This window comes from Mesoplodon bidens (genome assembly GCF_964165515.1).
Source record: "Mesoplodon bidens genome assembly, chromosome: 11".
Taxonomy (NCBI): Eukaryota; Metazoa; Chordata; class Mammalia; order Artiodactyla; family Ziphiidae; genus Mesoplodon; species Mesoplodon bidens.
In genome coordinates, this window is record NC_138167.1 from 4,946,668 (window position 1) to 4,962,284 (window position 15,617).

At 48.0% G+C, this 15,617-nt stretch overlaps 1 protein-coding gene across 2 annotated transcripts in view; it reads right to left on the reverse strand.

Annotated features, from left to right (window-relative positions):
* The window catches only part of ANO2 (anoctamin 2), a gene marked incomplete at both ends in the record, with an annotated part of 339,298 nt that overhangs the window by 155,639 nt on the left and 168,042 nt on the right, over positions 1 to 15,617 (reverse strand). For both annotated transcript variants that reach the window (XM_081247877.1, XM_081247876.1), the window contains 2 exons: positions 4,376 to 4,458; positions 12,143 to 12,303. In XM_081247877.1, the coding sequence (XP_081104003.1) occupies positions 4,376 to 4,458; positions 12,143 to 12,303 (244 nt within the window). The remainder of the gene's footprint in view (positions 1 to 4,375; positions 4,459 to 12,142; positions 12,304 to 15,617) is intronic.

Consider the following 15,617-nt stretch of genomic DNA (forward strand, 5'->3'; position numbering starts at 1 on the left):
AAATGTGCTGTGACGTTTTCCTCCATGGCCTCTGAAATTTGGTTGCTTTTCCTTTATATTATTCCTATGGAAGATTTTAACTATAGAACTAAAGCCGTGTCTTTTTGTACCGTCCTCTGGATTCTAAAGCCCTTCAAGCGAGAACTGCGTCTATCCTGTCATCCTCGGCAAAGGAGCTGAGGGGCCTTCCCTACTGACTGTAGGATGCTCCTGACCTGCCCCTGACTTTCCGAAGACATGACATCACGTAGAGGAGTGTCCTCACGTCCCTCTGGTGGTGGCTGTGGCCCACTTCACTGCACTCTGGGCCCCAGTTCAGACCCTCCTCATCTGTTTAGAACAAGCTGAGAGCTCTTGGCACGCAGACAGGAGTCCGAGGCTCTCAAAGCAGAGTGTCAGGCTGCTCTGCTTTCCAGCTGAAGCAGGTCAGACAAGGATCTCGCTGCTCGCAGCCAAGAAGGTCAGGTGAGGTCACAGGATTCCTCAAAGGCAGGGACCTGGACAAATGAGCTCTTGGCCAGAGCAGAATCTGGACCCTGTGAGGGTTGCTCCAATATACCCAGCCTTAAACATGGCCACCCTGGATGGGGTCTGATGCCAAATCATCACAAATACATAACCCCTCCTGCCAAGACTCTGGGAAATATTTTGCAAAGCTACTTCCACCTGGTTGCTCCCCTCAGGAGCTGGCCTGAAAGAAGGCCCCAGGCCAGCTCAGGACCAGCCTTCGCTGATCTACAGAGGTAAACCCGGAGATCCAGTCAACAAATGTCTCCAACAAAGAGTCATCAAGCATCTACTGCATTCCGAGCTCTTGGGAGCTCTTTTTCAGGCTCTGAGGCTACGAACCAGGAGCTTATCTCCAAGTGGAGGAAGGTGACAGTAAGCCAACAAACCCATAAATAAGAAACCAGCAGGTGGGGATGAGAGCAACAGAAGAAATGTCAGGCTGGCTGCTTCAGAATGGGGATTGAGGGAAGGCCAGCCAGAGGAGGGCAACGTTCTGGTTGGGATGGAAAAGCTAAGAAAGGTTAGGGCAGGTGGAGGCTGGAGCCTTCCAGGCAGAGGGAAGAGCCGGTGCAAAGCCTGGAAGGAGCCCAGGAGAGAATGCAGGCCCGTGAGGCTGGAAGGTCTGGGAGGAGAAGCACGCCACCACGCACTGGGGGGAAGGCAAGGGATCTTGCATCCTATGTGACAGGAAGCTAAGCCTGACGTGGTAGACAGGGGTGGGAGAGAGAGGTACGGGAGGACGTCTGCATCAAGACCACCCCCTCTGAGGGGTCCCAGGGACACACGGGGCCTGACTGCAGCAGGTAATCGGGCAAGAGAGGCCACTGAGCTGAAGGCCATCCCATCTCAGAGCGAAGACTCCTGAGGTCTGGCAGGCCTCCTTCGACGGCCTTCAAAGGGGTCTCTCGGGCCATCCCAGCCGGTTCCACAGGGAGGCCCCTGGGCCAGGGGCTGCTGCCCCAGGAGGTGGGTTCTCCAGCCCCCTTCTCCTCCTCCCCGCTTTGAGCCCCACCCCTGCTGCTTTCCTTGGCGTCCCACGTGGTGCGCGCACCCCAGGCGGGAGGAACAGAGGATGGGTGGCTCTGGTCTCTGTGCGAGTTAGCACCCTCCCCCCCCACTGCCGAAGGGCTGCTTCCTAGCGAAGACCACAGGGAAGAAGGCTGTCTGAGAGTTACAGACAGCTGGCCATGGCAGGATCCCTGAGATGCGGAGACAACATCCGGTTACAACAGAAAAAAGTTCTCATCATGACCTTCAAGGACCCTTGCAACCTCCTCCCCGGAGCCCAGGTGGTGTCTGCCATCCTCTTGCTCCCCATGTGAATGTAGGTTAAATCTGCCCACAACACTTCATTCAAGGCCTAGGGCAAGTCACAAATGCCTTCCAATCCTGCCCTCCATGCCCTCCCATGGCCTAAGGGGATACAAACCAGCAATCGGGACCCTCCCTGGCCTAGCCACCAGCCTGCATCTGTTGCTCTGCCCCGACTGCAGCCCAGCCCCTGTTCCCTGCAGCCAACTAGACCTTCCACGTATCCCGCTGACTCTGAGCCACACCCTGAGCTTCCCTGGATCAAGGCTCCTGTCGGCTGTTTCCTCCTGTGGGTACCCATTCCTCCCTTCGCTGTTCATTAAAATTCAACCAGTCTTTAAAACCCTGATTTAAAAAACAAAACAAAACAAAACATTTTTTAGACCGGAAGGAATTTCTCTCAAACTCACCGTTGTATTCTAATTATTCAGAGACCAGAGAAGCCCTCAGTTGAATGCAACCCTTTGGAGATGCTCAGAGACTGTGCCTGAGGGAGTTCCATGTCCCAAACCAAAACCTGGTCCATAGTAAGCGCCTGATGCGCATGTTCAGATTTAACCCAATTTAAAGCGTGCTTAATATCTGAGTCCAAAATCTAAATACATGGAGGGAAAGACACAGCTGCCCTCCCCCCTCTCAACCACGCCTGGCCCTGGGCTTGCACACGGGGGGCACATCCTCGATGCTGCAGAACTGACCCGCCCCCAGTAACCTCACACAGAGAGCCCGTCAGGATCAGCTCTTTGCGCCAGGGGTGAACCCAGGCTTGGCCAGGCCTCTCTCTCAGCCTGCACAGGAGTTACTGAAATCACGCCCCTCCCAGGAAGTGACCATGGCTCATCGGGTTAAACAGGAAACAGGAAACCTGGCTGCAGAAACCAAAATAGCTTAGCATCCCACTCCTGCCAGGGACTGAGATTTCAAGGGCACTGAGTCATAACGGATGCCTTTCTCTGTGTGAGTGTGTTTACACTTCCTCTTTCACGGGCAGACCTGCTGGCCTCCTCAGCGCTGCTCAGAAGACTCACACACACTTAAGCTTGTTTCTGTCCCCACACAGGCTTGGATGCCAGGCTGCTTCTTCTTCTCTTCCCTGGAGACCTCCCAGGCCCTGCTGTAGGAGAGGAGGACCTGTACGCCCACCACCTCCCCACACCCAGCCACAGCTCTCTCCTCTCTCTCTTTCTCCCCAGAATCAAATCGAACCAATAGGACAAAATCACCCACACAGTCCGACTTCGACAGCTCTTCCCATCAGAAGCACTACTTTGGCCATCTTTCCCCAAGAAATGCAATTGCCTTTATTATTCTCTGTTGCTTATCTTCCCAACTAATGTGTATCATCTCTGAAGTCAGAATTCATATGTACATTCTCTCATTTGCCACGGAATCCATGACGCTGTGAGCCTCCGGGTATCTGCTTAATGCACAGGACTGGGATGCAGTGACTGTGTGAACTCAACCCATGGTCATGGAGTGCCCACCTGCTCAAAGGCAAGCTGACGACTTGGAGCTTTGAGGAGAGGAGAGGATGTCACATCACAGACAAGGGAGCCACACAGCCTTGAGAATAGGACTAAACTGGGGATTTCACTAGCTTGGTCACAAAGCATCAGGGTCACAAAGGCAGAGGTCCCGAGTCCAAGGAGAGGCACATCAATGAATGAGGGAGAATACAGAAAAGGTTTGCCCCCCGCACAGCTGCCATGTGCTCTAGGCCAGCCTACGCACATGGTACTTAGGCAACTGGGGGCACCTCCTGGTCCTCTGGACACTGTCCCCAGCATCTCATTGACACTGCCCACAGCATCGGGAGCCCCTGTCCGATATTCACGTTTGCTGTTCAGGCAATGGCAGCGCGCGGGAAAAGATGACCGTGAGCAAGCAGGCCCACACTGGTCACCGTCACCTCGCCGACATCAAAGGGGGCCCTAGTTCTCAAAGGAGCCCCAAGGGAAGGTCAATTTGTTTCATCCTTTAAAATCATCTGTCCATACAACTAGACTCCGGAAGAACCTACCCTTTCCCTCAGCTCACGCTCCTGTTTCACACATGCTCTCCTGGTTGACAGGGTACTGGATTAGTGGTTCTTTCTTCTCCGTAAGCATCAGGGCAACTGAGACCTAGCACCCATGCCTCCCCCTGACCCTCAGCAGGCTCACAGAAGCATCCAGACACGTCTGTGCTCTGGGTCACATTCTCTGGCTTCACGCTTTCAAGCACCAACAAGATGGGAGGTAGAAGCATGTTGAGTTAAACCTCGAGGTCACCATGAGGCTTGCTTCTCATGCTATTTTTTCCCAGAGAGGGTCACAAGGACATCTGGCTACCCATCAAGTCCAAAGTCTTACAGCTCAAGAGGGGAGAGAGGATTTCAACTCTCGGCCTCAGTGCCTATCAACCCTGGCTTGGCCCATGGAGCCAAGCTAGGAAAGGGGCCCCAGCGAGACTCGGCAGGTGACTGGCTGCCGTGATAGCAAATGTAAGCAGTTATTTCACTCAAGACAATCTATTTCCAGGGGCAAAGCAAAGCAAAGACCCAAAGAGAACTCACTTTTTCCTCTTCTATGCCAGTCAGATCCCAGAAGTAGCCCAGTCGCATCTGTAATCTCTTCCAGTTTTCGAGAAACATGGTAGCTTAAAAAGAAAGGAAAAAATTCTATTAATTCTGAGCACCCTCAGGGTTCCCCAAGGGAGGATAAACTTATAAATTTCAAATTTAGGGACTTGCTTTAAAGCATTGATTCCCTTCCCCAACCCCAACTTCTATCTGGGACAACTGAAAATACTCCACATCCAGGAGAGCCCAAGAGATATATTTAAAGGGACACACACACACACACACACACACACACACACCCTTTCCCTATTTCTACGTTATAAGAAAAGGGTAAACACTGATCTCAATAAATGAAGGAAGAACAGAAGGATAAAGGAAGGAAGAATGGAAGGGTTTGATGGTTTGTGGTCTTTTTTGACAAACCTCGTCTTCCCTGTACGCTCCCTCTTCCTGCACCTTCCTCAGCCCTCTCACTTTTTTCTCCATCTTTCTGTCCCCAGCACAACTTCCCTTCTCTGGGCCCACATCACCTCATTCTGCGGTTATGTAACATCTCCGAGTCGTTCTACCTGAGTCCAGGGTCTCAGTGCCCCGCCCCCCATCCCGCATGCAGCTGGAAGACACATCTCCCTAAAGGGCCATTCACTCATTCTTCCATTTGTTTAGCAAAGACTCGTTGAATGCCTACCGTCCCGACACGTTGGTTAGCCTGCCTTCTCCACCCACAGCCCTTGAAGGGCAGCCCAACGTGCTCCAGAAAGAACCAGCCCCCTCCGCCCTATAGCCATGGCTTCTTATGCCAGGATTGGACACCTGACCCAGAGCCCACTCATGGGCCAATCGGATTCTCTCTTTTGAAAACTGAAACTAAGAGACACAAAGAGAAGCAGAAATGGGACGAACCATGCAGCACGTGAAAGGAGAGAGGTTTCTGATTCCTCCTTCCCGCTCCAGTTGCCTAGGGGCCTGGCTATATTTAATTTCCTGCATCCATGAGCTTGCTTCTTACTTTCTTATAATCTCTTATTATTTAAGCAAGCTTGAATGAATTCCCAATAAAAAAAAAAAAAAAAAAACAAAAAAACTAGACCTGAGGTAGCTTCAATATACAAAACAACGTTCTAGACATCGTGAGGAAGATTAGGTAAATCTGATGTGGATTTTGCTCTCAAGTTGTTTAGTCTACGAGAAGAGATTTTACGTAACTACAGTACAAGGTATAATGTGATCAGGGCCTTAAGATGACCCAGATAAAAGGCTGTGGGCATGCAGAAGAGAGGGTGCCAGCTGCCAGAGCATCTGAGCTGAGCCTTGAAGAGCAATGGCATTTGGGCGGCACAGAGGGGCAGGGAGAGGGAGGATCCCAACAGTCCCCCCAAACTTTCAATGGGTCCCTATTGTCTAGACTCTTCCCTCTGGATACAGGGACCTTGGGTATCTGGCCCAGCCCATCTGTCCACATCTCTTCCCACCATTTGTCAGCACACACCTCACACCTGCATTGCTGATGCAGGCATCGCCTCGCTGTCCTCTTCATCCCCAGCTTTTGCAAACTGTCCCCTCTACCACGCTACCCTCCAGGGCTGCCCTCCTCCGTTCCTGACCAGCTCATCCTTTCCTGACCGAGTCCCATAAGATCAGCCTCCCAGGCGCCCATTCCTCTGCACTCCTAACACCCTTAGATCTGGTGCCCTGGAAGAGGCGGGGGCATGTCAGTCCCTGAGGCCACCCCTACCTTTCTACACCACCCCTGGTGAGAGCCTGGGCGCCCTCCACTACCCGCCGCACTGGACTGTCGGCTGCCACACAGGTCTGCAGCATAGTAACAGGACCGCAAACTCTTCTTCGGCTCGTACCTGCCTCTGTTCACCTGGAAACAGCACCGGGCTGAGCAAAACAAACACCCACCTGCTGGCTGAACGTATGGTTACTTAAAGCTACATTTGTTTCACCTGGCGCTATGCTAGCTACATCGTGGTACACGGATCTGTATCTTTTCTCCCTGGGATTTGAGACTTTGTCGGATGGGTACCCCACCTCCCGACCCTGGCCTTGGCCTGGGGATGGTCTCCGAACAAGGAGTACGCCCCTCCTTTTCCTGCCCTCTTCTCAGTGACTGAGGAGGGCTCCGCACACAGACCGAGGTCTCCGTGAAGGAGAGAAGTCAGACTGGGAACAGAGGACGGGGCAACAGGGTCACTGAGGGGGAGTCACGGGGACACGGAGGACCGTCGTGGCCACGGAGGGCAGCTCACAGCTCCTGGTGGGAATCACGCCCAGGCACCACTCGGAGTGCTCGGCATGCACGTCCCACTGACGGTCACGGGAACACTAGGGTGCAGGTATCACTTCACCCGCTTGAGAGATGAGGACAGTGATGCTCCAAGGTGGAGGACCAACGCCATCCCAGGCTAACTCAGCACCTTGGCTAAGAGGACTGACTTCAGTGACACAGGGCTGGGCATGTTGGCTGGCACAGGGCGGGACTGGGACCCACGGTTAGGACTGCCTGACCCTGAAGTCACTGTCCTTAACCTCATCTCTTTACTTCTCCCTTCCCTACTTTTCAATAGGGCTTCACCCTCTTTCCAAAGTTCCCTGGAGTTTGAAGCCAGAACCCTGGAGGAGCTGGGCCTGACTGCTCTGCTGGTCCCGGGTCTTGCTGACCCGTCTCAGGGACCCCTGTTCCCGCCCTACCAGCAGCCCCATCGCTCTCTCTCCATGGAGAATCACTTATTCTCCTAACCTTCTCCCTGGAAAGCTTGGGCCCTGGCCCAGGCCCACCCAGCACAGCACCACTGATCATAATAATCATGTAATGACAGGCATTACTATTATTACTTTTTTAACATCTTTATTGGAGTATAGTTGCTTTACAATGGTGTGTTAGTTTCTGCTTTATAACAAAGTGAATCAGTTATACATATACCTATGTTCCCGTATCTCTTCCCTCTTGCGTCTCCCTCCCACCCTCCCTATCCCACCCCTCTAGGCGGTCACAAAGCACCCAGCTGATCTCCCTGTGCTATGCGGCTGCTTCCCACTAGCTATCTACCTTACGTTTGGTAGTGTATATATGTCCATGCCACTCTCTCACTTTGTCACAGCTTACCCTTCCCCCTCCCCATATCCTCAAGTCCATTCTCTAGGTCTTTATTCCCGTCTTACCCGTAGGTTCTTCATGACCTTTTTTTTTTTCTTAGATTCCATATATATGTGTTAGCATACGGTATTTGTTTTTCTCTTTCTGACTTACTTCACTCTATATGACAGACTCTAGGTCCATCCACCTCACTACAAATAACTCAGTTTCGTTTCTTTTTATGGCTGAGTAATACTCCATTGTATATATGTGCCACATCTTCTTTATCCATTCATCTGTTGATGGACACTTAGGTTGCTTCCATGTCCTGGCTATTGTAAAAAGAGCTGCAATGAACATTTTGGTACATGACTCTTTTTGAATTATGGTTTTCTCAGGGTATATGCCCAGTAGTGGGATTGCTAGGTCATATGGTAATTCTATTTTTAGTTCTTTAAGGAACCTCCATACTGTTCTCCATAGTGGCTGTATCAATTTACATTCCCACCAACAGTGCAAGAGGGCTCCCTTTTCTCCACACCCTCTCCAGCATTCATTGTTTGTAGATTTTTTGATGATGGCCATTCTGACTGGTGTGAGATGATATCTCATTGTAGTTTTGATGTGCATTTCTCTAATGATTAGTGATGTTGAGCATTCTTTCATGTGTTTGTTGGCACTCTGTATATCTTCTTTGGAGAAATGTCTATTTAAATCTTCTGCCCATTTTTGGATTGGGTTGTTTGGTTTTTTGTTATTGAGCTGCATGAGCTGCTTGTAAATTTTGGAGATTAACCCTTTATCAGTTGCTTCATTTGCAAATATTTTCTCCCATTCTGAGGGTTGTCTTTTGGTCTTGTTTATGGTTTCCTTTAATGTGAAAAAGCTTTTAAGTTTCATTAGGTCCCATTTGTTTATTTTTGTTTTTATTTCCATTTCTCTAGGAGGTGGGTCAAAAAGGATCTTGCTGTGATTTATGTCATAGAGTGTTCTGCCTATGTTTTCCTCTAAGAGTTTTATAGTGTTTGGCCTTACATTTAGGTCTTTAATCCATTTTGAGTTTATTTTTGTGTATGGTGTTAGGGAGTGTTCTAATTTCATACTTTTACATGTACCTGTCCAGTTTTCCCAGCACCACTTATTGAAGAGGCTGTCTTTTCTCCACTGTGTATTCTTGCCTCCTTTATCAAAGATAAGGTGACCATATGTGCGTGGGTTTATCTCTGGGCTTTCTATCCTGTTCCATTGATCTATATTTCTGTTTTTGTGCCAGTACCATACTCTCTTGGTTACTGTAGCTTTATAGTCTGAAGTCAGGGAGTCTGATTCCTCCAGCTCCAATTTTCGTTCTCAAGATTGCTTTGGCTATTCGGGGTCTTTTGTGTTTCCATACAAATTGTGAAATTTTTTGTTCTAGTTCTGTGAAAAATGCCAGTGGTAGTTTGATAGGGATTGCATTGAATCTGTAGATTGCTTTGGGTAGTAGAGTCATTTTCACAATGTTGATTCTTCCAATCCAAGAACATGGTATATCTCTCCATCTATTTGTATCATCTTTAATTTCTTTCATCATTGTCTTATAATTTTCTACATACAGGTCGTTTGTCTCCTTAAGTAGGTTTATTCCTAGATATTTTATTCTTTTTGTTGCAATGGTAAATGGGAGTGTTTCCTTGATTTCACTTTCAGATTTTTCATCATTAGTGTATAGGAATGCAAGAGACTTCTGTGCATTAATTTTGTATCCTGCTACTTTACCAAATTCATTGATTACCTCTAGTAGTTTTCTGGTAGCATCTTTAGGATTCTCTATGTATAGTATCATGTCATCTGCACACAATGACAGCTTTACTTCTTCTTTTCCGATTTGGATTCCTTTTATTTCTTTTTCTTCTCTGATTGCTGTGGCTAAAACTTCCAAAACTATGTTGAATAATAGCAGTGAGAGTGGGCAACCTTGTCTTGTTCCTGATCTTAGAGGAAACAGTTTCAGTTTTTCACCATTGATGATGATGTTGGCTGTTGGTTTGTCATATTTGGCCTTTATTATGTTGAGGAAAGTTCCCTCTATGCCTACTTTCTGCAGGGTTTTTATCATAAATGGGTGCTGAATTTTGTCAAAAGCTTTTTCTGCATCTATTGAGATGATCATATGGTTTTTTCCTTCAGTTTTGTTAATATGGTGTATCACATTGATTGATTTGCGTATACTGAAGAATCCTTGCATTCCTGGGATAAACCCCACTTGATCGCGGTGTATGATCATTTTAATGTGCTGTTGGATTCTGTTTGCTAGTATTTTGTTGAGGATTTTTGCATCTATGTTCATCAGTGATATTGGCCTGTAGTTTTCTTTCTTTGTGACATCTTTGTCTGGTTTTGGTATCAGGGTGATGGTGGCCTCGTAGAATGGGTTTGGGAGTGTTCCTCCCTCTGCTATATTTTGGAAGAGTTTGAGAAGGATAGGTGTTAGCTCTTCTCTAAATGTTTGATAGAATTCGCCTGTGAAGCCATCTGGTCCTGGGCTTTTGTTTGTTGGAAGATTTTTAATCACAGTTTCAATTTCAGTGCTTGTGATTGGTCTGTTCATATTAAAAATAATAGTAAACATCTAACAAGAAACATTTACTATTATTTTTAATTGTAATTTGTAGGCAGCCATGCCTAGGGGATCTTGGTTGCTGTAAACAAATACACAATCGCATAAAACACACAGCAAGGCTGTTAAAATAACAAAATCAAACCCTAAGCCAGGAAGCGCTGACACAATCCCACCGTATTTGCTTTCCCTGCACTGATGCTATGTGAGAGGAAGTTAGGGGAGCTGGGGGTGGTGAAACGGTCGCAGACCTCACAAGGGGTGGGAGGTATCTATTCATCCATCGCAGAGAGGAGGGAAGGTACAGCAGAAAACCAAGTTTCCCCATGACCAGGAATCACGCATCCCAGGAGAGGTCTTGAGGGACTGTGGACCAGAGTCAGGAAGCTTCAGCTGCTCAGTCACAGTAATATCTGCCAGACAGATTCATGGGAATGAGGGGTGCAGCATATCAAAGCATGAGTGTGTATCTTGCGCTCCAATCGGTTCAAATGGATTTGGGGTGATTACAAGACGCCGCCTTTTTTTTTTTTTTTTTTTTTTCTTTTTGCGGTATGCGGGCCTCTCACTGTTGTGGCCTCTCCCGTTGCGGAGCACAGGCTCCGGATGCGCAGGCCCAGCGGCCATGGCTCACGGGCCCAGCCGCTCCGCGGCATATGGGATCCTCCCAGACCAGGGCACGAACCCGTATCCCCTGCATCGGCAGGCGGACTCTCAACCACTGCGCCACCAGGGAGGCCCGACGCCGCCTTTTGACAAGCAGGCACAGAGCCAGCCGCCTGGCACCACCTGGGCCACAAGCTGCAACTTCAGTTTGCTCTCCTGACCCTTCCTGTGAACAGTTCCAGAGCTACACGGCCACAAGTGCCCTGTCCTCCGACTCCCTGCCTCTATTCTGTGGGCCGACGCTGCCCACATTCCTGGGTAGTGGTCCTTCTCCCTGGGAGAACAGAGTCTCTGCTGGACACCTTCCTCGGTGGCCTGGTCATGCGGGAATCTTTCCAGCTCGGTTCCGTCTCCACCCATGTAGAGGTGCCCGCAGGGGACAGAGGCCACTGGGACCAGTTCTGGCAGCAGTGCTAGAACACACCTCGCCTCTCTCCTGCTCACACTCCCGGGATGTGTGACTCACGGCCCCATCCTGGTGTGTCCTCCAGGCCCCCTGGAATCACGGATAAACCTAGCAGCTTCTGCAGCAGGACAGTGGCCCTGCCGGTCTGTAATCCGATGGGAAAGATGAGGGCCTGCACTGGATGGATGAGTGAAAGGCAGGCTGCTACTCCCAACGGGCTGAAACATATCCCCTTGGTCCCTTCCTTAATACCCGTGGGTGTGTCTTCTTAGAAATGTTCAGTGACCGCGGGGTGGTTATTCCAGGTTATCCCAGTTTGTAAGAATAGAAGTGTGTGTGTGTACACGTGTGCGTGCGTGTGCTTATAGTCAGATAGCTGTGGCCCAGAGAAAGTTTATTACCCCAAGACTCTGGGGGGAAGGGAGGAGGAGGAAAATGAAGGAACTATTTGTTCCTTCCTTCACAGATCCCTTTGGTGAGAATATTGAAAACATCCCTCTGGCATTAAGTAAAATCTCTGCAGTCTACACTCGCCTTGTTCCGGGAATTGCACTGAGCATGGAGGCAAGAGACCAGGTCTGGACCCACCTTTACCCCCAGCTAACTCCGTGACTGTGGCAGTCACCCCACCACTCTGAGTGTGACACCAAATGACATCTAGGACTTTCCACGTCTTAGGAGATGTACCTGGAGGTACCTATGAGTGTGTTAGGAGTTTTCAAAGTATGCATGGGTTCAATCTCCGAATAAATCCTACATGAGATTAATACCAGATTCACATTACTCTATCTCTTTAAAAAATATATATATAAAGCCACGGAGGATATTCTTAGTTCTATTCACATGTATGAGTAAAGGAGAGAAATCTATTGTCCCTAAAAATGCTTTTTAAGATATAAGGACCAAATACTAAGGAAGTAAACCGAGGGATACGGGCTTTAGAGCTTGGTCACTGTATCCATTTAAAGGTACCCCCCCACAGAAGCAAGCCTCATGGTGACAACTTACCCCACAGAGCCATGAAGATGGAGAAGAAGACAGTGGCAGGGTTGTCAAACAGGTGGCTGGCCTGCGCCGTTCCACAGGCTGAGCTGAGGTTCCAGTAGTCACAGGACTTGTCACACAGGGGACACATGGTGAAGGCATTCTGTTGGTCACACATCTCTTTGCTGCAGAAGACAGAGGCTGCTGGGTCAGGGGGGCTCCAGCAGGACCCTTCCCAAGCCCATCACCCCCAAAACAGCTCCCACTTCCGAATCCCTGCTTGAGCTTATCAACTCCAACAGCGAGATGTGTTAGAGAGTTGGAATTGGATTCTTCCCTTTGGAAGTGTTATTCTTATATCTTGTCTTAAAAAATGAATGGGCTACCTTTGGAGGTATGGAGCCCCCCGTCACTAAAAGTGGCCCAACAGAAAGTTAGTGACCATCTATCAGAGATGCTGTTCATTGGACAATGCCACATAAAGTCCATTCAAAATGTGCTGAGTCTATGGGGCTGGTGGGGCGCATCAACAATTGTGAATAAATCACCCATCAGAGGTTAGATTCCATTGTCCTCATTCAAGCATGGGCTGCCTCATCAGTGAGTAAGGCTGGTCACACAGAGGAACAAACACGAATGTGCAGCTGAACCAACACGAGTGTGCGGCTGAACCAACACAATTCCTTCCTCTGGAAGGAGAAGCCATGTGAAAAAGAATGGAGTCAGGTGGCTGGAAGCCCATTTCTAAGTGCATCAGCCACGTGACCGTTTGTAGAAAGGGAATTAGTAACCTCAACTTAATAAGAATTATCACAGACCTAGAGAACAAATGTATGGATACCAAGGGGGAAAGGGGGGGTGGGATGAATTGGGAGATTAGGATTGACATATATACACTATTGATATTATGTATAAAACAGATAACTAATGAGAACCTGCTGTATAGCACAGGGAACTCTACTCAATGCTCTGTGGTGACCTAAATGGAAAGGAAATCCAAAAAGGAGGGGATAAATGTATACATATAGCTGATTCACTTTGCTGTACAGCAGAAACTAACACAACCTTGTAAAGCAACTACATTCCAATAAAAATTCTAAAAAAAAAAAAATTTAAGCAAAAGAAAAAAAAAGAATAATCGTAACCATGAAATGGGATGAGGGAGGCCAGAAGAATAAGGTAAACTCTTCCAAAGTCTAGATTCCAAGATACTTGGAGAACCAAGAACTAGTCAAATAACCATCACCTATATTCTCACCTATTTTCAGTGTATTTCTATTACAGGACTCATGAATATATTTGAAATTCCATTCATTCCTTAGGTGATTAGCTGGGCCCAATAAATTTAGGCTCATCAGAGTGCTTGCAAATAAGAACCGAAGGATTCTCGGCCCTAACTGGCTTCCCCAGTAACCCTCCACACTACATTCTGGTAGGAAAAATGAATGAACTCATCACTCTGGTGTGTAATATTCCCCCTGGGGGATGGGTAAATGTCTAAGCTCATGGTTTTGGGAAAAAAGGTGGAGAACTGGCAATTTCATGAAAATGAAGCACTGGCTGTTCTCACAGAGCAGCTGGAGCCACAGTGATGGGGCCGCAGGGGATCCCAGGCTGAAACCACAGCTGGGTTTCCTCCGGAAACAGGCAGCAGAGGGCGCTACCGAGCACGGTACAGTCGGAGGCTACTGCCGGCGGAGGGAGCTGGTACCTGGGTGCTGAAGCCCGGGATTAGATGAAACCCAGAACCCGACAGGATGCCTGCGTCTAGCTCCCCATCGCTAAGCAGTCGAAAGGTTTCACCGAGGGCTGTCACTGTCTGTCAAGTCCCAGCTTTCAGGCTTGTTTTTAATGAGCCACGGCACGGAAGGCCTTCTGTGTGAGAGAATGGAAACTCTAGGTCTCCGAGGATAAATCCCAGTTCCTCCACTGACTCGCCGCTAAGCTCTCCACTGGCAAGTGTCAAGAGCGGCGACTCGCTCACATAGACAATATTAAATAGTAATTTCTTAATAATAAGTTCAGCCGTGCTAGCTTCACCTGGGCATGCGCTTGTTGGTAACCGGAGAGTAAGGTTTATTTTAAGTCTTCTGGGTCAGACACATGTTGGCTGCCAGGTGGAGGAGTGCTGCTTTTGGAGAGGAGAGTACCTCTTAGAAAACAGACTCACGTGGAAAACAGTGGGTCTGCACAAAGTCTAGTAAAGAGCTTTGTTTCTAAGCCATTTCTGAGAAGACATGAGTTCTCATACCTTTGCTGTGGAAGGTTTTTTTTTTTTTTACACATAGAAGGGGGTGGAATCCTAGAACACCTAATCTCAATCAAAACTAGTCAATGCTAAAAAGTCAGGAGTAAAAAAGTATTAGCCACCAACTTGGTGCACTTTGAAACGTAAGGGCTGTGTACATTATTGGTTTTAAAATTAGAATGCAGTCAACTGCCAATCATTTGTACAAAATGGCAGTCATGGTACATGGATACTCCTCACATCTTTTAAGTTTGAAGTCAGAATGCTCTACATGTATTGGGTTGGGGGTTTTTGTTTCATCTTTTGGGTTTTTTGATGCAAGCAATTTGAACAGAATTCTGGAGAAATTCTGCCTTAGGATGACATTAAAAGGATTCTATAGTCTCTGAAAGAGGCTGCCTCTAGACAAGCTGAAAGATGGGGGAAGCTCCCCTAGAACTGAAGTCAGGTCTGGGTCATTCACTAGCTGCATTCACCACAGATTCCTAGTTCGAAGTAACAGTGGCTATAAATGCAGTGGTGTATTTCTTCAATCTATCATTTTCTCTATGAAGCAGAAAAAGGTTGATGAATGGGCTGACCATCAGGTGAACCAAGACCCCAGAGTGGGTGGTGTTCTCAATGAGTGACCCACTGCTCACAGGTCAGGCGACACAGGGCTGTACTAGCCACAAAGGGAGGCAATTATTCAGGAAATTCAGACAGAACATCTGCTATTAAGGTCTCAGATCTAAACTAACCAATTTTTGAAAATATGGTTTAGATTAATCAGCTTTAAAAAAATGCTCCAGTCTTTCCTAGGCGTGTAAGCAAATGGAGAACAAATGCAACCAACCCCTGGCTAAGTCAAGGAAGGTTCTATAGATGTATCGTGCACATATGGAATTATTATTTACAAGTGACGCTTGTGTCTCACATATCAAAGTTCTTGGCGATACAAGGTACCATTTAAAGTTCCACATGATGTAACTTTTCTGGTTTTGATGCTGTACTGCAGTTACATAAGACAACATCACTGGCGGAAACTGGATGAAGGGTACCCTGGGCCCTCTGCTCTATCTTTACCACTTCCTGTGGATCTATACCGTTTTCAAAATAAAGCATTTTCTAAAGTGATACACAGATACTAAATTCCAGGCTTAATGCCAAAATTAGAAACCTTTAAAATAATCCCAGGAGGAGTGCAAGTTTTTTGTTTTTTTTTTTTGCGGTACGCGGGCCTCTCACTGTTGTGGCCTCTCCCATTGCGGA